The sequence below is a fragment of the Clupea harengus genome, chromosome 3 (genome assembly GCF_900700415.2).
Source record: "Clupea harengus chromosome 3, Ch_v2.0.2, whole genome shotgun sequence".
NCBI classification, from domain to species: domain Eukaryota; kingdom Metazoa; phylum Chordata; class Actinopteri; order Clupeiformes; family Clupeidae; genus Clupea; species Clupea harengus.
In genome coordinates this window covers 26,939,446-26,963,383 of record NC_045154.1, presented here as the reverse complement: position 1 = coordinate 26,963,383, position 23,938 = coordinate 26,939,446, and the positions used below count along the sequence as shown (strand labels likewise).

The 23,938-nt window shown below is 46.0% G+C and overlaps 1 protein-coding gene across 4 annotated transcripts in view; it reads right to left on the bottom strand.

Moving 5' to 3' along the window:
- The window catches only part of tmem117 (transmembrane protein 117), a 35,725-nt gene that overhangs the window by 4,606 nt on the left and 7,181 nt on the right, over positions 1–23,938 (bottom strand). For all 4 annotated transcript variants that reach the window (XM_031565210.1, XM_012837343.2, XM_031565209.2 and 1 more), the window contains 4 exons: positions 16,189–16,321; positions 4,926–5,025; positions 3,051–3,148; positions 378–537 (listed from right to left, as the gene is read on the bottom strand). In XM_031565210.1, the coding sequence (XP_031421070.1) occupies positions 378–537; positions 3,051–3,148; positions 4,926–5,025; positions 16,189–16,321 (491 nt within the window). The remainder of the gene's footprint in view (positions 1–377; positions 538–3,050; positions 3,149–4,925; positions 5,026–16,188; positions 16,322–23,938) is intronic.

The window sequence follows — 23,938 nt, the reverse complement described above, 5'->3', positions numbered from 1 at the left end:
AGAGAGAGAGAAGTGGAGAGAGAGAGAGAGAACAGGAGAGAGAGCGGGAGAGAAGTGGAGAGAGAGAAGTGGAGAGAGAGAGAGAGAGAAGTGGAGAGAGAGAGAGAGAACAGGAGAGAGAGTGGGAGAGAAGTGGAGAGAGAGAGAGAGAGAGAGAGAGAGAACAGGAGAGAGAGCAGGAGAGAAGTGGAGAGAGAGAGAGAGAAGTGGAGAGAGAGAGAGAGAGAAGTGGAGAGAGAGAGAGAGAACAGGAGAGAGAGCGGGAGCCAGCTAATGGAAAAGAAGGCAGACAAAAGGAACGGAGGCAGAGCGAGGCAGCGGAAGAGGGAAAAGAGGGGCAGGTTTTAATTGGCCACCGGGGAGAGAGGGGCCCTCACCTGCATGACAATGAGCAGGTCAAAGACCAGGATGAAGGAGGCCAGGAAGGCGCGCGAGACCTCATCGCTGGGCAGGAAGCCGCGGTTCAGGTGGTCCCAGCTGATCCAGTCCGTGCTGATGACCACCACCACCACCGACGTCAGGGAAATCAGCACAGTCCTGTGGGGACGGCGCACACACACACACACACACACACACACACACACACACAGATTAGAGGGTCTTCTTAAACAGGCCTACGCACGCACGCACACACAGACACACACACAGACACAGACACAGACACAGAGACACACACACACAAACAATCCCCTCACACAACCCTGTCACACACAGCACACTTTGACTTCAGAGGACCGCTCCATAGATAACATGGATTTCACACATGCTCTAAAATATCAAGACATGTCAGGTGTCACAGTAAATTTCATGGATTATTGCAGCCTGCAGCAAGACTGCTGGTATGTACAGAGCTGGCAGAGGCCAACATGGTACACAGGAAGGAGCCTTCTACAGCCTGCCCTCCCTCCACAGACAAGCCATTGTTTTGGTGCAAATTCCTCCCTGTTTTAATTGCTTAGCGAGCACGGATTAAAGGTATGTGATGTGATTACTCCTGTTTTACAAAACAGCTGCATATGTCAGAGGTGATTAAAAGTGGCAGAGCACTCTAGCAGTGAGGCTCTCTGAAAGGCTTCCGATTTGGGATTTTGCATGAAAAATAGATGCAGTGAGTGGAACAAAAATATTCAGATGATGATGATGATCTATTTCAGGTCTCCTTGAAAGACTAATAATACACAGAGGTCATGGCATTCAGCTAAAGAAAAAATGTTTTAAGGGGGTGAGGAATCTTTGCTTTGCTTACATCTTCATGACCTAAATCTGTAAATGCTATATCATTCTCACTGAGACTGAGGACTGGACTAATTGGACACTATATGTATGTGCTTTCTATACAGGACTTATGTAGAACACTGATATTATGAGATATGTAGTGGATATCCCCATGTCTGTTTGTATGTATTTGTTTGTCTGTATTTGTTTTGTTATTTGCGTGTGTATGTGTGTGTGTGTGTGTGTGTGTGTGTAATGAATATACAATATTACATTTTCTCAGTACAATATGGCTTATTATTTAGTCTTCAAGCAATGACATGACATGCACACACACACATCACATCATAGTGTGACGATACTAACCCATTATAAAATCTAGTGATGGTTTTACTCTTTCCCTTAACTATGACGTGTTATAATCATGATTAGCCATTTTCATCTGAACTCTCTGATCACATACCACTCACATCCACATTACATTTGGCCTCTTCACATTTCTATTACAGGAGGGTGTCCAATTGAACCAAGAAACATATGAAATAAAATCAATTCGAAGCTTGGGCACCACTTCTTCCAGGTTGCATAATGATGACCATCTACTGGAGTTTGAAAAATGAAATCCATACAGTGTGAGTGGAGCTGCACAGGTAATACGGAGGTAAGGCAGGGTGGCTTTCATCAGCACTGGTCTTCCACGAGACTGAGCTTCAGCACTCGAGATAAGACAGCTAATTGGCAATTAGGACTCTGATTCGCCCAGGGATCTGGAATCTCCATTGAGCACAAGATTACCTCTTAATGAGCACTAAATATTAACATCAAAAGAACAGGAACAGCCCATGGAAGCCTTAATAAAATTACCTCTTACTTGTGTTACCATTATTTAGATGCACTGCTTTATTATACGATAGTTCACAGTGTGTGTGCTTCTAATCATTTGCTGGATGCTGTGGTAACAAAATTACAATTCCATTACTGCCTTACCTTTCAATCTAATAACGAAGGCATAAATAATGTTATTATGACTGATGATTGACCAAGGTTTTCCTGTTAATCTAATTCAGTGGTTTGTATGATTGTCAATACAGAGATCTCGTCAGAGGGAGTACAGTTCACAAAGGCTATTAGATTACCATAACCCACAATACACAACAGCATATTGGCTCTCGGCGGGATTGCCACAGCGTTTTAATGACAGCTTCACGGATATGTTTCGCTTGTGAGGGGTTAAAGACCCTGCGTTGTAAGGGGAGCGCAGGGGTCGAGTTGGCATAGCGACCTTGTGATGTTGATTGATTTTTCTCTCCCTGTTCTGCTAATTAAAGGTGCAGACGCTGAGTGGAGGGAGATTAACAGTGCTATTGACTCGGTGCAACCCCGACCGCCGAGGAGCCCGGCTCTGCTTACAACACGCCACGCCACGCCACGGCTCCCATGTGGACCCAGAATACAGTCCTGGCTGTAGACGCACAGATATCAGTGCACCCACACACACACATACACACAGATGCATGCACACACAGACACAAACACACACACACCAACTGTACCTTTTTAAAAATACACTGTGTAGGTAGAAAATACAAGCTCACCTACACACCCACCTACGTACCCACATACATACATTATTTATCAAAGCTCTCCAGAGCAGTTCTATATCGGGAAATGTTTATGTTTTAATGTTCTGACTCAATTCACAGTGGAGAGAGTACATACATCCTTGTGAACATATCCAGAGTACGGATTATTGCGGTAAGCTCCCAGAAGACACACGCCTTCAGAGATTTGAAACAACACCAAGTACACATGATATGATCGTGTTCCTGACATACCAGAAGAGGACTATTCTGTTGTTCCCTCGTTTCCAGAATCTTCTGGCTGTTTGACCCCAGTCTGGGTACAGCGAATCTTGAAGCATCATATCAGTCACCTGCACATTGAAAAAAGGTTGTTATCCTAATGCAGGGTCCATATATGCCTGTGTATGTCAGACCAAATGCATTGTCTTCCTGCCTAAAAGGGATGAAAAGTCTGAACTGTTAACAGGTTTGACACATAATGTTACAGTGAGAAAGGAAAACATGTATTTATAGTTGTGATATTCGTTTTCATTTCATTGCTAAGATCAGAAAAACTGAAATAGATCTCTCTACTCAAATGACAAGGCCCACATCCTCTTTATTACTCTCTGACAGAACAGATGTCACACTGAAAGGTTATGTGTTTTCCGTCAGGATAAATTAAAATCTAATCAGATGAGACAGAAATAGACAAATATCTCCTACGATGAAAAATGCCATTCACTGAATGTTAAAGAAACTTCTCTATTTGGAGTTGCTGTTGTTGTGTGTGGCGAGCCAGAGGGGTACGAAAAACAGACTTGAGGACAAGTGTACAGAATCAATTCAGCAGTCGCGGCACGCTTTGACAGCCATGGCGCTGTTAGGGGAAAATGCGGCTTTCCAGCTAATCATTAAAGGTAATTAAGCTAAGTCCTTCCCCTCCGATGCGTATCTGATTTTAATGCCTGTCTATGCAAATCCACACTTCTGGTGAGACATCTGAGCCAAGGTTACTCTGCCGATAGATCACCTCCACCCCTGGGATGGAAGCATCTAGTGCAGGAGCAGGCAGGCATAGGATGTCACTGGGGCCCGTGTGTGTGTGTGTGTGTGTGTGTGTGTGTGTGTGTGTGTGTGTGTGGTCCAAGGTGTGTGGGTGTCTCTGTGTGTGTATGTGCTGTGAGTGTTGTAGGTGTTTATTTGTGTGTGTGTGCTTGTGGTGTGAGGTGTGCGGGTGCTGATGCAAAACAGGCCCTTCCTGTCCGCTTGTCTGAGGATGACGCAGCTGAAAAAAAAGAGCCAGAGGTCATCTTGAAAGTGCCTTGTTGAATTAATGGAAAGTGCAGGGAGGGGGTGGGGGGGGAACATCCCCACTAATGTCTGGATTCAGCACTTTCCTTTCCCTTCCCTCGCCCTCCCTTCTCTCCTTCTGCTGCCGGGTGGGCTGGAATACTAATGGGCATGCAGAGAGAGCTTGTCAAGTTTGTCCCCCACCGCCTGGTGTCAAGACTGCAGTCACTCCATGGGCTCCTCACTCCCAGTAGACCCCTCCCCCATCTGCAGAGAGTGTGTGTGTCTGTGTGTGTGTAAATTGTGTGTAAGTGTGTGTAAGTGTGTGTGTGTGTGTGTGTGTGTATGTGTGTGTGTGTGTGTGTATGTGTATGTGTGTGTGTGTGTGTGTGTGTGTGTTTGTGTGTGTGTTGAATCAACATGGATGGCATTGATAAGATAAGGCACTTTGACCACATCGATCCGCCTTGGGATTGAACCTGACCCCGTCACTTATTGTGACTTTTCGGCTACCAGAAAATCGCAACTGTCTCAGATAAGGCTAATGCATCATACAGCTTTTGGAATGCTTAAGGCTATTTTCTAGTATGTGTTGGTCATCTCAGCAATAAATTACTATTGCTGGGCAGCAGGTTGAAGTTCAATACAAAATACATAAAACACCCAGCACACCCAGACAATGTAAGAATGCACCCAGTGCACTGCAAATGGCCTGTTAAAGGATTAAATAATCTTAATACACGTTTGTTTTATTATGGATGCTATCATGTTTTGAGTTAATTTATTGTCACGCTGGCATATCATGTATAATCCCCTGGAGAGATGAGATGATAAAAGTGAAAAGTGAATTCTCACCATCCAGGCTGTGACAAAGTCTCCCATCCACGTGCCCACTGCAGCAATCTTCATGAAACTCTCATTCCTGATGCCCATGTAGTCTGTCACCATGTGCGGACTGCGAGGATAAGAGAGCAAACGAGAAAGAGAGATGGAGGGAGAGAGAGAGAAAGAGAAGGAGAGAGAGAGAGAGAAAGAGAGAGAAGGATTCAGGGAATAGAACGGTCACTACAGCTAAGTGCCATGATGCTAGCTGTCAGAACCAATCAATTTCAATGTGCCACCGTAAACAAAGAGTGGTGAGAGCCTCATCTATAGAGAAAGAATCGGCCATAGCCGCAGCTAGGCTCTAATGTACTCTACTTGATTGTACAATGGGCATTATTGTATCTAGATTTCAACAGAAACATGACAATGGCAATCTATAATGAATTATGCAAGCTTTGTGCAAATATAAAGGTCAGTTACTCCAAAAACAGATACTTAATCATGAGGTGGGTAAGGTTACTGTGTGCAGCCTTTCTTTGCACTAGTTCACCCTCAATGTTTTTTAATGAAAGAAGTATGATTATAACATAGACAGAATTGAAATACATTAACTTAATTTAGCTCCCTTGCTAGATTCCTGACAAACTAGTAGTTGTATTCAAGGCTGAACACTTTTTGAATAAAACATCACCTTTTAATGACCCAGGATTCTTAGAAGCCATATGAAAAAAGAAAAAGAAAAAAGGCAAAATGACTCAAGTACAATGTGCAGATAAAGAACTGTCACGTCAAATACTGCATGCTTAAAACACGATGCATGCTTAAAAGATCCTTCTTATAGGCGTCTATGTAGGTGGAAGACAAGATTCAAGTGCCTCTCCAATTTATTTCTGGAGAAGACTCCTTTTGCTGCCAATTAGAACAAAGAACCCCTCACGTCTCCTGTCTCATTGAAGTCTGGCACCAGGTGCAGAGCAAAATCTTTGTTCAAGCGCCAGAAACCACTGTTTGGCTGGAGGTAGAGTCATTCGAAGACAAAAGAAGGTTACTAGCAGTCAACCTAAAAAAGTTTCCATTACAAAGACAAAAGAAAAAAAGCTCCCCCCCCCCCCCCCCCCCCCCCTACAGTGTGCTGTATGAACATATAAGGTACGGACAGGCATCTATGCCTTGGCTGAGAAGTGTGCCCATGCATTGTTAATGGCTATCCCTCTCTTTCCCCTTGGTGCAGGTTGAGTCGAAGCATTAGCTCAGGGTCTCTGGTCGCATGGCATTCTCCACCTGAGGTAGTATCATGTTGAGAAAAGTGGGTCAGCCCTGCTTGTTGTGTGACTCCGGCCTTGGTGTCTGCGGCGAGGTCTGTTTGACAGACGTGGGATGGAGGAGAGGGGGCTGAGCGGAGGTGGAGCACTCCTCCTCTTTCATGTCATCCAGAAGAATGTCAGGGAACAGGATGAAGAAAAGATGAGACGCCTTCGGGTAATTCAACTTGGAGGTCAATCGGCCCCTTCTCTTTCTTGTTTTATTGTCTGGGTGCAGAATAGGGGGCAGTCTCCCACAAACACATACCTGTTCCTCAAGTGAGACTCACTGATAATTGCTCTATCTACTTTGCCTCATTGAGCTCCATGTTCAAACTCTATCTGTATCTCTTCCAACATAAATTCGATTGTCAGGATACTTCTTCACTCCATACCTACAACATATTTAATGGCCTTGTGACAAATGAGTTCTGCATGTTCAAACACGTTCACCACTAGGCACCCTAGGGGAACACATAGCAGCGCCACCAATGCTCTCCAATCTCGGTACTTATGGCACGGTAATCCCATTATCCCATTAGAGAACTAAGACAGCTTTAACAAGCCTTTCCTGAAGTTCACGCTAATTGCTCCTCCCGTCTTCGGAGTCATTAGCTCACATTACTTTGCATAACGAAGACTTTCAGTTAAAAGACAGAGGGCGGTGCCGGGCTTGTTAATTCATGAAAAAAAAGAGAGGCTCTTGACGGCATCAGAGAGGTTTTATGTTTTATGAGCGCGGACGCGGACGCGTGTACCAGGGAAAATACGGCTTGGTGACAAATCCTGTCAAATAATAAATCTTGTCAAAAACAAAGGTGGGGGGGAGATGCTGTAAATCAAACACCATTAATACTCCATTTATTAGGCTGCCGTGACAGGCCGTCATTAATGTAAACGTGAGATGCATGGTAACTTATCACCTCGCCTTACCAAATAAACCCCCCTTGATTAGAATGGGAATTTATATCTGCATTAAGTCACTTAGATGCTTAGCAGCTTGGATGGTGTCCAGTTTCCAAGGAGATCCCAAAGGGAGTGATTTCCTTGGAGTGAAAATGTAATCAATAACTCGGGAGGGGTGGGGGTGGGGTGGGGTGGGGGGTGGACTCTGTCAAGCCTGGCAGTGCGCTAAAACACTGATTTATCATAGAAAACACTCCTCCTTTGGAGTGTAATTGGTTAAATGTTGGTGCAGGAAAGCTGGATTTTGTCACTTTTCTTTGCCTGCATTTGTACAGAGAAGGAATTTGGGAATCGCTCATTCCTTGTGATTGAAGACAACGGGTTATGACTTATTCATGATCGCTAAAAATGTGATGGCCTACACAGTGGATGACCTGATGAGAGAGTTCAGTGTGCTAGAACATCAGTGCAGCGGATCCATGAATAACCAGAGGCCGAATTGACTCGTAAAGCTCAAACGGTCGTCTAGCGGCTTCCCTGCGCCTGGCTCACCATGCATAGTGAGCTTTTATGGAAGAAGAAAAAAATGTGGGGATGTTTTTTTTTCCATCTTCCTAAATTTGCAGCATTTTCTCTCCTCTCAGACGCTTTATAGCTAACTTGTGCTCAAAGAGGTTTTTAGTGGGCGGATTCATTTGCAAGACTTCTGGGACAAATCAGCTCTGTGACTCTCGTTTCTGTCCCTGTCTCTCTTCAAACACGCCACACATAGGGCAACCTATCCAAAAGCAGACACTAACGAACACACAAGAACAGGTGCTCACACAGACACACAGACACACACACACACACACACACACACAGTTTCGTACTAGAGCTGTATTTTGTCAATTCCTCTGACAGAATAGGATCACACCTCTGTGACCCATCCCAAATTAAGACTGGTGAAGGGAGACTTGCCATCACCATACATCACTGGGCGCACACAATGAGCCGGCATCACAGCCAGGCAATTATCCGCCGCTCAAGAAACTTCCCAGATCAGACACGGGCCTCTGGGATGCTGTTTGTTGTGTACAGGAAAAAAAGCAACCGTTCGCCTCCACCTAGCGTGAACCAACGCTCTGCTTCATGCGAGTGCCTGTCCCTGCTGCCTGTTTGTTAATTCATCATGGTCTCGTTCATAAAAAACGGGCGCCGGCGCCGGCTCCGACGAAACGCACCCATTTTGGTTGAGAAAAAGCAGGTCGAACGCGGGCGCTTCTGCATGCATGACACAAATACCTCGCTGGGAATATGGAAAATCAAGGCACCTATGTACCTAAGCTCGTCTCGTGTACCTGGCTAAGATGATTATTCGCTTTAATGCTAATTTACTCTTATAAGTCCAGAGGGCATTTGTAGGTTGGGAATAGAAATGCTCAAGGCCAGTCATGTCTCTTCCATTCGTCGGAGCACATGTTCGAGCCAGACTCCAACACTGAGTGTGAACACTGCTACTCCAGGAGCCCCAGAGGTCAGAGTCATTCCCATGAATATGTATGTTGGAGGAGCAACTCCCTCTAGACGGGAGCAACCTTCTCCAAATGGCTGTTTTTGCATTGTTTCACTAGGCACAGATTCATGTTGATTTTTTGCATTGTTTCGCTAGGCACAGATTCATGTTGATTTTTTGCATTGTTTCACCGAGGCACAGATTCATGTTGATTGCTTCTCTTCCCAAAGCAAAGCAGTTTGTTACAGGGGAAACATCTCCCTTATCTATTAAGCATTACGTTTCTATGCTGCTCGCAATAAAAACCAGCCTGTCCAGTGTTGAATTTATGCACTGATGACAGTGGAGGAGTGAGGCTCCATATAATTACCACAGAGCTCTGCTACAACTGCACTGAGTGACAATAACACTGAGTCCATGTCAAGGATATTAGTGCCTGTGGTGAACGGTGATGATGTGGAGAAAACACTCTCACATGGTGTGGGCAGCAAGTCCCAACACATATATCCACCCACTAACACCTAGCCTTTCTGTACATGCGGACATGAGTCCGCCAAAGAGTCCTTGCCATGTGCATTTACAATTCTCACTGGGTTTCACAGTTGTCATCCTACAGACATCAGTTGTCCACAAGGTATCTGGTGTAGGTGCAATAGGTACCAGCCTCACACAGGCACCAGAGTAATGTAGATACCTTACCTTGTGCAAGGGCGCCAAATAAATCTGGGTGCAATTGGGCATTAGTATTAATGGCCACCAAGATCATGTTGGTACTAGCACCAATAAAATGTTGGTGATCTCACCCGATTGGATAGGCATCAACTATTCAACACAACAGCAGATCAATTAAGTTCAATGCATGGGGGCGCCATGTGGGGTTTACCATAGTCGTCAAAATCAGTCACAAATCAGTCTCATAAATCTGTCTCATAAAATATACTAATCTGTCAATGTGGAGCTGATTAATAATGAAATGAATAACTCCAATCAAAATGACTTCATCAGTAGCTAGTAAAGGTTGAAGGTCTTGGGAGTTCTGAATAGAAGAGGTTGGCAGCATTCACTCTTGTGCAATATTAAAAATCAAAAACATTTGTTTACAAAATGATCATAAGTAAAATACAATTTGTAACTAGATATGCCTAACTAATGAACTAAAGGGGAGTGTGTGTGTGTGTGTGAGTATGTGAAGGAGAGGGAGTGTGTGTGTGTGTGTGAGTATGTGAAGGAGAGAGAGTGTGTGTGTGTGAGTATGTGACGGAGAGGGAGTGTGTGTGTTTGTGTGTGTGAGTATGTGAAGGAGAGGGAGTGTGTGTGTGTGTGTGTGTGTGTGAGTATGCAAACATGTTCGCTCAAGGGTGCGCTGTCAGGGGCGTGTCAGAAAGAATGTGAGTCTGTTTCTTTGTTTGGTTTTTGGAGTTCTGCGTGCATGTGTCTGCACGGTCATGAGCATGCATGTGATATCAGACAAAAAACTAGCCTATGAGCAGCACAAAGTTTGAGTCTTCTCTCCGCATGTGTGGCTATGTTGAAGGCCAATGTACGTGTAACGTACGTACAAGCTGGGGTGAAATGGCTGTAGTTCTGAGGTCGAATGCTATAGTTGCTGTTCAGTACAGATCGGAGGAACAACTTGCAGAGTTCACAGGTCGTCTTGGCGATAACTTGCTTTGCTCGCTTGAGTTAGATAGTGAATTTTCTGTTGCAGCTCCTCGCACTGAACTTGTTTACTCTCGGTTAGCGGTGCGTTCTTGGCTAACGAGAAATCGTAGGCAGTCGCTGCCGCAACAAAAATAGTTTGTTGCATCTTCCCCTAGCAGACTACACGGTGAAGGGGGACCTTAGGTCCGAGAGCTGGAGAGCAGTAGAGGTAAGAGAGCAAGGGCCTGTTCCGTGACAACAGGGAGAAAGAGAGCAAGGGCCTGTTCCGTGACAACAGGGAGAAAAAGAGTGTTGCTGCTCTCCTGAGAGATCAGGGAGAGAGAGAGGGAGCCCTAGGTGACTTGGGGTCACCAGGTTCACCAGGTCAGAGTACGCCACTTCAGGTGACATCAGGCTACAGCTACAGCGACTGACTGGAGGAGAGGTGCTGACCGCTTACACAAGTTCCTGATGAAACCACACAATGAAACGAATTCCAGGGTGTACCAACACCGGTGACCCTGTGAAGTCGCCAGCCATCTCTCTACACACCGTGCGCTCCATTTCAGGAGGTCCCAGTATTTGGGGCGAGGCTGAGCCATGGCCGCTGAAATGATCAACGACCCCGGACTTCTGAGGCACCAGCGGCCCCGCAGCCGGGAAAGTGATGGGCTGTGGACCAACAGTGTTTGCCCTTTCACACATCCAATATTGATCCGCTGTGGACTGGAGACATTGCTATTCTCAGCACCAGCAGCTGAAAACCATCGGTCCCGCACCACTACCTCCTCTGCTTGAACATCAATTTTGACAGGATAGGACACGTATCTCCTGTTTGGCAAGAGCCTGTGTGCCTGTGTGTGTGTGTGTGTGTGTGTGTGTGTGTGTGTGTGTGTGTGTGTGTGTGTGTGTGTGAGAGAGAGTGTGTGACACTAAGAGATCAAGTGCCAGAGAAGAAAATTCATGAAGATTCATGAAGATACCCAGACCCGGCTCTCCAAGAAGGTATGTGTTTCTCTGCGCGTGTTTGTGTATGTGTATCCGTGTGTGTCAGAACAATATCGATTTTGAGAGCCTCCACCCATGTGTGTACGTTTGTGTACAGAAATGAGAGAGAAAACAGGCCACTGGGTGAAACTCCAGCGAGTCAAACAGCCCCCCGCTCTGCTTTAGCACCCTGTACCTTTACCCAGCGCCAGCGTGTTGCTCTTCAGTGTCGCTCCCCTAACACCAAACCAGAGGAAGCCCTCTCTCTCACTACACAACCCCACACCCACACCATGAAATCTGCCGATCCGGCACATTAGTCCAGCTCACATGTGAGCAGCTGAAGGACAGGCATGGCGGCGGACGAGGGGGAATCGGGCTACAGCCAGACAATGTGCCAGAGGGCCTAAGCCCAGCTCAGGGAGAGCTCAGGGCTGCACTCCTCCACCTCCCTCTATCCCTCGCTCCCTCCCTCGCTCCCTCCCTCGCTCCCTCCCTCCCTTCAGATGTCTGCACAGAGCGGAGGACACAAAAAGCAGCTCTACCCAGTCTCACCAGCCCCTCTGTCTTCCTGCAGACGTGACAGGGGCTCCCAGAAGACCACCCCTACCCCACTCCCTCTCATGTCCCCCTAACCTCCCACACACACAGACACACACACACACACACACACACACACACACACAGACACACACACACAAAGACTTTCACAAGTATGTTCACACACACACACACACACACACACACACACACACACACACACACACACACACACACACACACACACACACACACACACACACACACACACAGGCACAAAGACTTCCACAAGTATGTACACACACACACACACACACACATGCCGACACGTACACAGACACTAACAACCACCACACATGCCCCCCCACCATCCGAAGTCTTCCCTCCAAATTGGGCGTGATTAATGAGTGCTCAGTGCAGCGGGCGGCCTTAATTAAATAACACTGCTTAATTAGGGGGTGATTTATGCTCATGATGGCGCTGTAAGATGACGGGACAGCGCTCGGAGAGGCGCGGCCGACAGAAGCAGGCCTCTAAGCTTTCGCCGCCACAATCCCCCCTCTTAATATGACAGTTGTATTATCATACGAATGGAGCAGATATGTCATGTGCTAATAAGTATGTATTTTTATCTGTGTATTTACAGTGCGTGTGTGTGGGTGTGAGCATAATAGGTATACACAATACATGACCAACTGAATGTTTTTAACAGTTGAAAGCATTTGAAAAGCCCAGATATGGGTTGGATTAACAAGTGTCTGTTTGGTGTGTGTGTTTCTGCCTGTATGTGTATGCATATGTAACAGATTATTTGATCATGACACTGTAAGACTAACATAACCCACAGTGGGTTTGCCTAGTGGGCATTAGCTAGTGGCCTGCCAATCTCTGCCAATTCCTCACTTACTGTGTCCATGTGTTCTGGAAATGTTCCACTGGATTCAAATTGGGTTAAATGCGTAGCTAATGAGCATCTATCCAAATTATATTGACAAGTGTTTGGATAAGCTAGTAGCGTGCATCATGAACACTTGGATCAGATCACAGCAAAAAGCCAGCCACTGAATACAAAATACTGAAACCAGAACAGACATGAGGTATTACACATTCATACACAAACAGACCCAAATGCAGAATTGGAAATACTGACATTATTGCATTTCAAATGAAAACACATCTAGTGTCTTTCAACCACTAAAATCACTAAACTCCACCACTCCCTTATGCTCATTGACTGGTAGTTCTAAAAAGAACAAGCCTACAATCTCTCCTTAGTTGCTTGTTTCCTGACTATAATCCCATAAAAAACTGAGCTGGGGGCTACATAGACTTAGGCCTTAGCTGGGCTAGCTCGCCAGTGGCCCAAACAGTCCTGGTCTACCCTTCTCCTCACTCAGGCAGTCCTCAAGCTCCTCCACAGCCTCCAAAGCCTGGGTGATCTTGTAGTAAACGCTAGACGGTGTCTGTCAGATCCTCCATTTCCATGCCATTTTGTTTGGGTGAATACTCAGGCGATGGGTGCGATGCTGTGCTGAGTGAGGTTGGCCATGTGTTGTGAATAAAGCAGGCAGTCAACTGAAAGGTCAGAGGAAATCAAAGAATATCAATGAGACGCAGCAGCGACAGATGGGATTCTGAGAGGAGAGACAGCAGGTGAGACCCCCCCCCCCCCCCCACACACACACACATAGGGAAAGAGGGGGGGGGGGGCAAGGGAAGATTACAGAAGTTACAGGCGCGCACAGGCGCGCACAGGCGCGCACAGGCGCAAAGAAAACCGCACTTATAGCAGCTGTGGACTCATTGCAGAAATGAACGGTCTCTGGTAAGAGAGAAAACTTTTCTAGAATTGTATTCATTCAAATTCATATCTATAGTGCTTTGTTGTTTTGAGGATATTCAAATTACAAAGACCAATCATCTTCTGGCACTGCTGAATGATTCCTCTAATTTTAATTAACAAATTACAAATATAAAACACTGTAAATATTGAGTTGAATCAGAAAAACATGTTTTAAGCATAAAGGGGGAAATTAAAAGAGCCCAAAATGCAGCAAACATACTGAGCTGTATAACACCAGATGGCCCTACCCAATGGCTGCCTATATATGGAACAATTCATTAAAGAGCATTAACCTACTGACTGATGCATCTGAAGCATGCCCGTTCAGTAGACATCAGCTTCTTCCTCTCTGAACGAGGGGGGTATCTCCATGGCTACATGTAATGATCGTGACCACTATGCTTTCATTGTAAAATCTGAAATGTAATTCACCAAGATAATCAAGTGCCAGAAGGGAGGGAGGGAAGGGATACAATTATTCAGTAGCATACCTCACTGCTAGACAAAACCTCTCTCTGAAATAAAATTACGAGGGACAATTGTCTTTTTCTTGGCTGTAAAACCAGCTATGATCTTAAGGGCTGAAAAGAGCAGAGGCAAAACCTGGGTATAGATCAAAAGCCTTTTCCTGCAATAATAGAAGTGAAATCATTCCCTCTCCTCTCCCTCCAGCAAACTCTCTCTCTCTCTCACACACACACACACACACACACACACACACACACACACACACACACACACCCCTACCCCACTCCCTCTCATGTCCCCCTAACCTCACACACACACACACACACACACACACACACACACACACACACACACACACACACACACACACATTTCATTCTCCACCCTCTTATTCATTCTCTTTTCTCTTCCTCTTTGTCTTTGTCTCACTCCCCTGCTACCCCTTTGACTTTCCTCCCCATTCCTCCGTCCTCCTCCCCGTCCCATGCAGCCTCTAACCCCTGCTCGGGGTGCGCTGTGAACGGAGGGGAGTCCCACGGCAGCTCCGCTCTGGAGCTGGGCGCGTGGGGCGTGTGGCTACAGACGGCATGCAGGCCTCTCACAGGTCTGCTGTCAACACAGATGTAAACACTAATTGTTTGTGGCAGAGCTGGAGTCCTCACTGAAGTGCTGATAGGACGGAGGGTGTGTGTGTCAGAGAGAGAGAGAGAGAGAGTGTGTGAGAGTGAGAGAGAGAGAGAGAGATTGAGTGTGTGAGAGTGAGAGAGAGAGAGATTGAATGAGATGAGGGGGGGGGGGGATTGCATGTACACACGCAAGAGAGAGCAAGAGGAGTTGTTTAAACAAACCAATCACAAGACTGGGAAAAGCAGCATTAGCTAAAAGACCAGAATTGAGTGAAGCACTGGGGCCACTTACAGCTTTAAGGAGAGTTGCCAGCCTATCACTATACCACAGCGCCACCTATGGGCCACTGAAGACCAGGGGAATATATAAATGCCATACAGCTGTGGAATGCTTCAGCTCTCGTACCACCAAAAAGCTGAAATAGGAAGAATAGGATACTTAATTAAATTAATTTTCATCTAAAAAACAAAACATAACTATTATACTACTATAAGATTAAAGATCTTCAGAGCATCTTTACCAATAATGGAACAATGTAAAGTGCAAAAATGACCCTGGAATTCCAAACTGCATCGTTACAGCTGACCAGCTGACAACTTTGCAATCTCTGCTCGTGAGTGACAGACGACCCACTGCTAACAGATATGAGAGCGCCAAGCTGTGCCAGGCTGGGCTGCTCTCCTCCTGAGCCAGACGCCCCTTTTTTGGTCTCTGCAGATCTCTCGTACCCAGTGATGCGTTTCCTTTTCCTAAGCCAACCACCAAGGCTGGACATGATGGATGTCACTGTCAGGGCTCAGGCCAGCGTGAGAGATGGGCTGATCACACAACCATATCCCTCCCATCTCTCGAAAAAGTACCCCCCAACCCCATGGTAATGGCCATATTTTACAGTGGCTTTATGCCGAGAAGACACAGGTGAAATGAGACGGATCTTGTAATATATGGCGGAGGCTGCTGTCAGCCTCGGCTAAGGCCATTTGGTTTGTCTGTTCAGCGCTATATTGATGGCTTTTAAAGACAAAGAAAAAAAGCTGAGCGTTGTGAGTGGCTTTGATGGAGCTACGTTTCCTGGTAACCTGGTGTCCTGGGAAACGCTTTCCATCTGTGCGAGAAATGACATGTCTCTCTGTCTACTCTATGTTGCTGTGAGTCTACTCTGCACATGTGCTTGATGGTACTCCATTTTGTATCTTTGCGCAATAAAATGTTTGTTTGTTTATTGCTGCTTAGGAGAAACAGACACATTCCACAACCTGACCCAAAAGACAGAGCATGGAGCACATTTCTGAAGGCTAAATGAATGGTGGATTTGGCTACAGGCAGAAGAGGCAGGTTAGAGAGGAAGTCCATCACAGCAGACTGATGAGCAGCCTTGCTACTGAGCTAACAACAGTCAGTCAACAGACAGTCCTGAACGATCACTCATTCAAATCTAAAACGGAAGAAAGGTTCAAACAGGAGGCGGTTACAGCTGAGCCTTACCCCATGCCGCCAGTCATCAGCAAGAGGAGATTGTAGATGTTGGAGAAGATGAACAAGAAGAGGATGGTGCTGAAGAACATAGTCATCCAAGAGCCGTGGTCCTCTCGAAACATTTTCAGACGCAGGTATCGACCTACGGGCGAGAGAGAAGAGAGCCATTAGACACCCTTAAAGCCAGTTGTATCTCCTTTTCAAATGTCGATACGGCTGTGGGGCTCGGAGAGGCAAATGGGCCCAGATGAAAGGCAGCGCAAGCATCCTCGTCAATAAAGCTCCTACTGAGAGATTTACTGTTGTGCTGGGAACATGATTAAAAGAAGCTGCTGAACTTTGAAAGAGGAGGGGGGTTGCTTTGGCATCGCTGAGCAGTGTCTAGACACTTAAACCATAAACTGCCAGGAAAGCTTTCAGACTGCTCTGATATACGAGTCCCACAAAGCAACTCAGAATTATTTATCCACACAAAGCATTTTGATCTGTCCAGGTACAGCCTGTATACATTTGTGATTGAATGAGTACGGTGAGGGAGTAATGATTTTGTTTTGTTTAACATTCATGACATTCACAATGGAACTGCTTAACTCCTGTCATCCACTGACCAATTACCAGTCCTGATTCGATGGCATTCATGTTAAGCAGTCTGTTGCCTAAGAATTGAAGTCTTTGCGGGGCATTCTCTTTGCAAGCAATCAGGTCAGACCACCGTTCTTGCGTTTCATGAAGTTTCACATTATTAGAAGGATTGCTTTGACATTCATGACCTGTGTGTGCTTCTCTCTGTGTCTCTGCTTTGGAATCAAATTACTGGGAAACATCGCCGTAATAGAGCATGAGATTGATTCAGATATTCAGGCGCCTGCCCTGAATGCATAATTGTGTCCTTCCCACTCTCCTGTGATGCGGCACAGTTGTGAGGATGGAATGCTAAGTAATCCCTTCCTAGCAAAAGCTCTGATAATGTCGATTAGTCTACCGTAATGTGCCATAAGTGATATGCCAACTCAGATTATATTATTATACAATGGTATAATTCTGTGTGAAAAATTAAAATACCTATTTCATGCATGAGTACAGTTTCATTCCGTGTGAGTTCTGTTCAGCAGCAGGTAGGCCTTTGTGAAACTTTATCAGGTAAAGACAGCAACCTTTACAGAGACACCAAAACATCTCATTCACTGGCTACTGGGGTGTCAGAACCTGACTGTTAATCCAAAGGATACCAATCAACAAACGGGAAGCAGATCAAAATAAAAGCCAGTTATTGAAGACCAGATATACAAGTGTGGTGTGTGGTTGTTTCACTTCATTTGTTAAGCATTGGTATTACAGAGTATGAAATGGACAAAGATAAATACACAGATGCATGCTGATGAGGAAAAGTATGTCCTTTCAGTGCTGGTCATTTAGGCTGTCCATCTGTCACTCTGTAAAGCAAAGGAAAAACATCAACAGGCACTCTCCGAGGGACTTTCAGAGAGAAAACCAATTTAGAAAAGAGACAACATTATGCTTTTAAAGCATACAATCTCTCGGTTTGAAAGGCACCAATTTGCACTCTCCCCCCCAAAAAAACCCTGCTTTGCCATGCCTCCTCTGTTGCATCCGCTTCAACAACTCCAGTCTCATCAGTCCGCTGCCTTCATCGCAACTAGTCACCCTAGACATGAAGCAGCTCCTCTGACATTCACCTATGATGAGCACTAATGAACTGAAATGCACACAGAGCTAATAAAACTGATCATCTAGCACCGCGGGGTCCAGGCCGGCGCCTGCTCTGGCTGTGAGTGGTGCAGTGGGAGCTTGAGTTATGGCCCCTGGGTGCCTCGCCTTGCCCCGGTGCGGATGCATCGTGGCAGCCGGCAAGCAGCTGACGGGGGCCACAATTGGCCAATTTATTTTCCTATTTAGGGCCTGGCCGGCGACATCTGTGAGATTGCCTCACACACGACTCGACACGCACTCGCACACGCACTCGCACTCACCTTGTTTCCCTGCCATAAAGCAGCAACCGCTTCATGATTCATGGCAAATGTTTTAAGTCCCGGAGGAACTGTTTTACGACCTTATTAAACAGAGTTTTTTTTCCCCTCCACTTTTAAATGTTTTGAACAATGCAATATGTTAAGTTGACAAGGCAGTCATTTATACCTGCTTTCATTGCACAACACTGAGGAGCTTACTGTAAAGTACATATATCTCTGGCCCTTTCCCAGCCTTGCAGTGGGACTAGACGGAATCTGACCATATCCTGTGAGGGTCTGCCATAAAAGTGAAAGAAAAAGTTTAGTTGAACAAAGGCTGTAAAAATTACACTGAGTAGGCTGCCAACTGCTGTCAACTACAATCAACCCTATGTGTCTTAAACATCAGGATATTACATGTTTATTCTGCACCATAGAGATCTCAAACAGACTAAAGGACAGGCCCCAGCACAGAGCTTTACTCTATGTACCAAGTGAAGCTGTGTGCGCGGTTAGATAACACATTCAACCAGTAAATACTAAATGTACATTTTCTGGAAGGAACAACTTACAGCCCAGCCCCACACAAGTATGTAAATCATTTATAACGAAGACAAGTCCAGACAATAAAGCCTTATATTCTCAAAATAAAACATAATTAACATTAATAAGTATCTCACTAACCATCTGTCCAACTATTCAAACTATATAACTAAGTTCCTTTAAGGAATGGAACGTTGCATCATTGTCTTTGCCTCCTCTGTACAGCCAGAGATTGCAGTCAGGACTTTTTTCATTTCTAACCCTTCTGAACCGAAAAACAACAGCCTGCAGGAATTCACCTTTTTTTTAGGTATGTTAATATAGGCAGTTGGTTTGGATATCATATTCACATTCATTTTTAATGGTATATGTTCATGTGACGGAGAGATAAACCTAAGGTATGCACAATGTAGTTTTGTGGTCTGGGTTGAAGCAGCCCATGAAAGATAGTTAAACTAGCTTGCCTATTATAAACCCTGCTCCAATAAGTATGAGACACAGAAATACAATAGGGCTGCCAACCTAGACTGTGGAAGAAAAAGACACCATATCGTTTAAAATACTGCTTATGAGAGCAGACACAGCGTGAAGCGAGAAAGGCCTTTTGTGCTCCTCCCCATTAGCGCCACTATGCAATCCGGCGTGCTGAGCCAGTCCGTCCCAGCGGAGAACAGGTGGATCTGCAGTGGCAGGAGAGGAATTACCCCGTCACGTCTGAGTTCCTCGCCGCTCCCCCAACACCCTATCATTAGCATTCAAACGCCCTGGCGCTACTCCGTTAACTACACCTGCACTACCGAGCCAGCTAAATCTCCCCATTAGCATTGTGTATGAGCGCCGTGTGTTCATGCAACCTCGGTAAGCTGTGGGAGCACCGCAGGTGCTTAGCATTCAAGCATGCCACGGGAAATGGACCCCGGCTGTCATTCCAGGTACATGTTCCCCTCATTAAAGCATGCTGGGCTAATGCTGACTTACGTCTGGAGCTCTCTTCTGAGGGTCTGAGTTTAAAGGGAGGGCCTAATGCACATTGGGTGGATGGATGGATGGATGGATGTAAGATAAATCTCATAGATTGTGCTGCCTTGAAGAAGGTTTATCTCAGCGTGATGAGTGAAGTCTATGAATTATATAGGCCTACACTCTATCACAGTTTGATGAGTTGACATGACATGACACATTTCCTTGTTATGCTCCGACACCTGCTTTCACAGTGATCACGACAGCTTAACCTGCCTGCCTATACTGAGGACTCTTTGAAGGTGGGTGTAGCTCCCTTTAGAGGGGAAATGTTACTGCACCGGATGAAGGTGCCGACCGAGGTGGAGAAGCCTTTGTGCAATTCTGAGGGTCCATCTCGCTGGTGTAATTGGATCGATTTGCATGGCTGAACTTAATTGCCTTGAGTGGCGAGGTGGGGCCGTGGTTGTAATGTGGGAGCGAGTGGCGAGAGTATCAGCAGATCAGAGGCTCGATTCAGCCTGCCACTGCACAGCACAGGGGCCACACACACACACACACACACACACACACACACACACACACACACACACACACACACAGCCATCAACAAAGCAGAACAAGGTGGCCTCCTTCCAAGTGCCAGAGAACAGGCCCTTAACCTCACCAAAGCAAGATTATTCAGCCCTCTGCCTCCAGTCAGCCGCACTGCACCGGACAGAATAAACAATGCAGGTCAGGCCAGGGAGTGGAATAAAGATGGGGAGGAGAGTGTGTGTGTGTGTGTGTGTGTGTGTGTGTGTGTGTGTGTGTGAATGTGTGTTTGAGAGAGAGAGAGAGAGAGAGTGCAAAAGAGACCTTTTCTCTCTTTCTTTCACTCTGACTCTAACATGTGCACAACATCCATTATTCAGTGTTCATGGGGTTAAGAGTGTGCCTTAACATTTTCTCTACAAATGTAAGCAATGTGAGCAAGCAAAGCATACTGAAGAGTCATAACCTGTGCTTATGTGCCTGGGATGCTGGGTGCTGCTATAAAAATGAATGTGTAAGTGTCTCCACCTAGTGGTCAACAATGGGTCACAGCAAATCACTCAGCTGAGCCCCACTACAGAGATAACAAAATAATAGGCTACTGCATTCTCAATGATCAATAATTGCAATGCAATATCTCAACTCTATACGGCTGCCAGCAATACATTCTATGCTAATCCATATCTGAAAGAACATTCGTTTTCGTAGAAACAGCAAACACGCACAGAGGATCGACAACACTTTGTCCACACAGACACACACTTATAAACAGGTAACTACACACACACACACACACACACACACACACACACTCATGCACGCACACACACACATACACACACACACACACACACACACACACACACACACACACACACACTTCAATGCAGGACGTCACTGTCTCAGTCGCAGGCAGCCTGTGTGGTGACGCCCCTGCTTTGACAGATGAGACTCACAGACAGACAAGAGAGGAGCTCAACACTGGACCATCATGTTCTCTCTGCTCTTCAATGCCTCCCTCCACAAGACAGGTAAGACTCTCTGCCATCACACACATGATAAGACACTCAGATGATCCAATTAGACAAGACTAGAGTTCAGACCAAACATTCAAATAGAGTTCAGACAATAGAGTCTGATGTAACATTTGGTAACAGTTTTGGAAGGTTTAGATTGTATATATTCCTCCTTCTTTTATGTTACTTTCTACGGTATTTTCCAATACAAGAACCAACTCTTCCCTAATTGCTAAAGGCAGACTGAAGGTGGGGAAAAATAATGTACTTATTACTGGTCTTTACTCCACATTACCAACAAGACAATTAGCATTGATCTGTTGATGCTGTTGCAGTTTTTAACCCAATTCCCTTAAAAACCCGGTGTTTGTGAATAACACCCGAGAGCACAGGGCAATGAGTCTTACTTAGATAAAACGTTGAGTATTGGGATAAGCAAGCCGACATAGGCAGCGCTGAAGGTAAATGGCTCACTAGTCTAGTAAACAGAAACTGCAAGCCGTGATTGAATTTACAGAAAGACCACTACAATTGAAATAGCTGTATCAACAATGGCAGACTTGAATCAATATTAAGGGCTCAGAGACCAGTCGGTTGCTTCCTGGAGACACTCATTATATTGGATGAATGAAAAGGTTTTAAAAACAAGCCGTAAATCCACTGCCCTATCTGCCCTTATCAAACAAGCAAACAATGACCAATGATGTCAATGATGAAGTAAATTATAGCTTTTGAAATCAAAATGCACACAAACTGTTCAGAAGCGTCCACACAGGAAGTAATAATTCAAACGAATTTCAAAGTCAGTGGAGGACTGATTTAATACAATGTACCCCTGATTTGTACATCACTGGATTCTAAAAAATAAGAATGTCTACAGGACATTCCCTATAACCTGAAAGCTCACTTGTCCATTTTTAATGGCTCTGTTGCTCTTCTTCTTGCTCCAGACAAGGGGGAAGCCTTTCTGGAGTTTCTGAATGACTCTTCTCCCTTCTGCAGCCAGTTTGTGAGTGGCCAGTGGTACTGCTACTTCCTGCTAGTACTCTTCTCTATCGCGATACCTGTGGGCATTGTGGGCAACATCGCCGCCCTGCTGGCCTTCAGCTGCTTCCGCAAGACGGCCTCGCCAGGCACCGTGTTCCTGCTGAACCTGGCGCTGTGCGACTCAGCCTGGATACTCATGCTGCCCTTCAACATCTACTTCACCCTGCAGCGGCCCTATCTGCGAGGCATCCACATCTTCTGCCAGCTTAAGAAGGTCTCCTTCAACGTCAACATCTATGGCAGCATCTTCTTCCTGACGCTGGTCAGCTTCGACCGTTACGTGGGGACGGTGCACCCAATCAGCTCCCTGGGCTGGTGGGACGTGGGCCGGGCGCGGCTCTGTTCCGGCGTGGCCTGGGTCCTGTTGCTGCTGGGCTCCATCCCGGACCTGTTCGTGACGTTTGGCGTGCGGCGGCCCGGCAACGTCACCGTCTGCATGGACCACATCCAGGGCCCCTTCGAATACGTCAAGAGCATCTCGCTGGTGCGCACGCTTGTGGGCTTTGTCCTGCCCTTTGCAGCCATGCTGGGCTTCTATGCGGGCACTGTGCGGGTGATCCGCAGGATGTCCGGGTGGCGGAGCCAGAAGCGGATGCGCTTAGCTAAGGGCAAGCCGCTTCTGCTCATAACGGCAGCGCTGCTGGTGTTTGTGGTGTCCTTTTTGCCATACCACGTCATGATCGTGACACTGGTGTTCCTGCGTGTGCGTGGCCTGGTGACATCGGCCAACACCGGCGTGCTGTACGCCGCCTATGAGTTCCTGGAGGCCTTGTGCAGCGTCAGCAGCTGCCTGGACCCCATACTCTACATCCTGGCCAGCGAACGCTTCCAGAAGAGGCTACAGAGCCTCGGGAGAGGGAGATCAGGGAGAGGAGGAGGAGGGACCTCCCATCGGGCTCCGTAGCCGAGCCAGCAGGAAGGTGGGGGTTGAAGGCTGATGAAGCCCTCAAAGTGGAGGTTCAGAGTGTTCTATTGGTCCAAGGGAGAAGAACATGCACTCTTTCATGTTCTGCACAGAAATGCCTCTTCTTTGTGCAGAGATGCTGTGTGATCTTTCTGATAAAAGGGAGAAGTGATTCAAATACGAACAAGACAAACTCATATCACATAAATACAAAAGAATTGTATGAACGAATGAATTTGGTGTTGCCAAATCAAATATCCTCTTGCCAAAGAACTCAGTAAGGTATAAGAAGCACAAACATTTTTCAAGGAATGCTTTCTCAAACTGGCAATATGATAATAATGTAAAGAAAACCATTTTTTATTCTCATATGCTATGCCATGTCAAGAGATGTTTAACACTATTGAACCTATTAAGACTACAAGTTTTGGTGAAACACACAAATAATCGTGTTTCCTGTAAACTTACATAAAATATTACATAAAATGTGACTCATTGCCCTTGATCTGTTTTGGAAATGTATTCATAAATGTACTAACATGACAGGTGAACACATTTGACCACGGTAGCAGCCTTGCTCCTACACTTTGTGCTATATTAGGCAACGAGGTGTCCGTAAACATATGGCTACAGTAAAGCTTAGCATGCAACATAAGGCGAGTAGTGCGTCCATCTTTCCCCTAAGGGCCCAGTGAGGATGAGGCAGATCCGGCTGTGCTGGACACTGCACCCCAACCCCCAACCCCCAATCACCACCCCCCAGCCCCTGGGTGGGGACAGGCCTG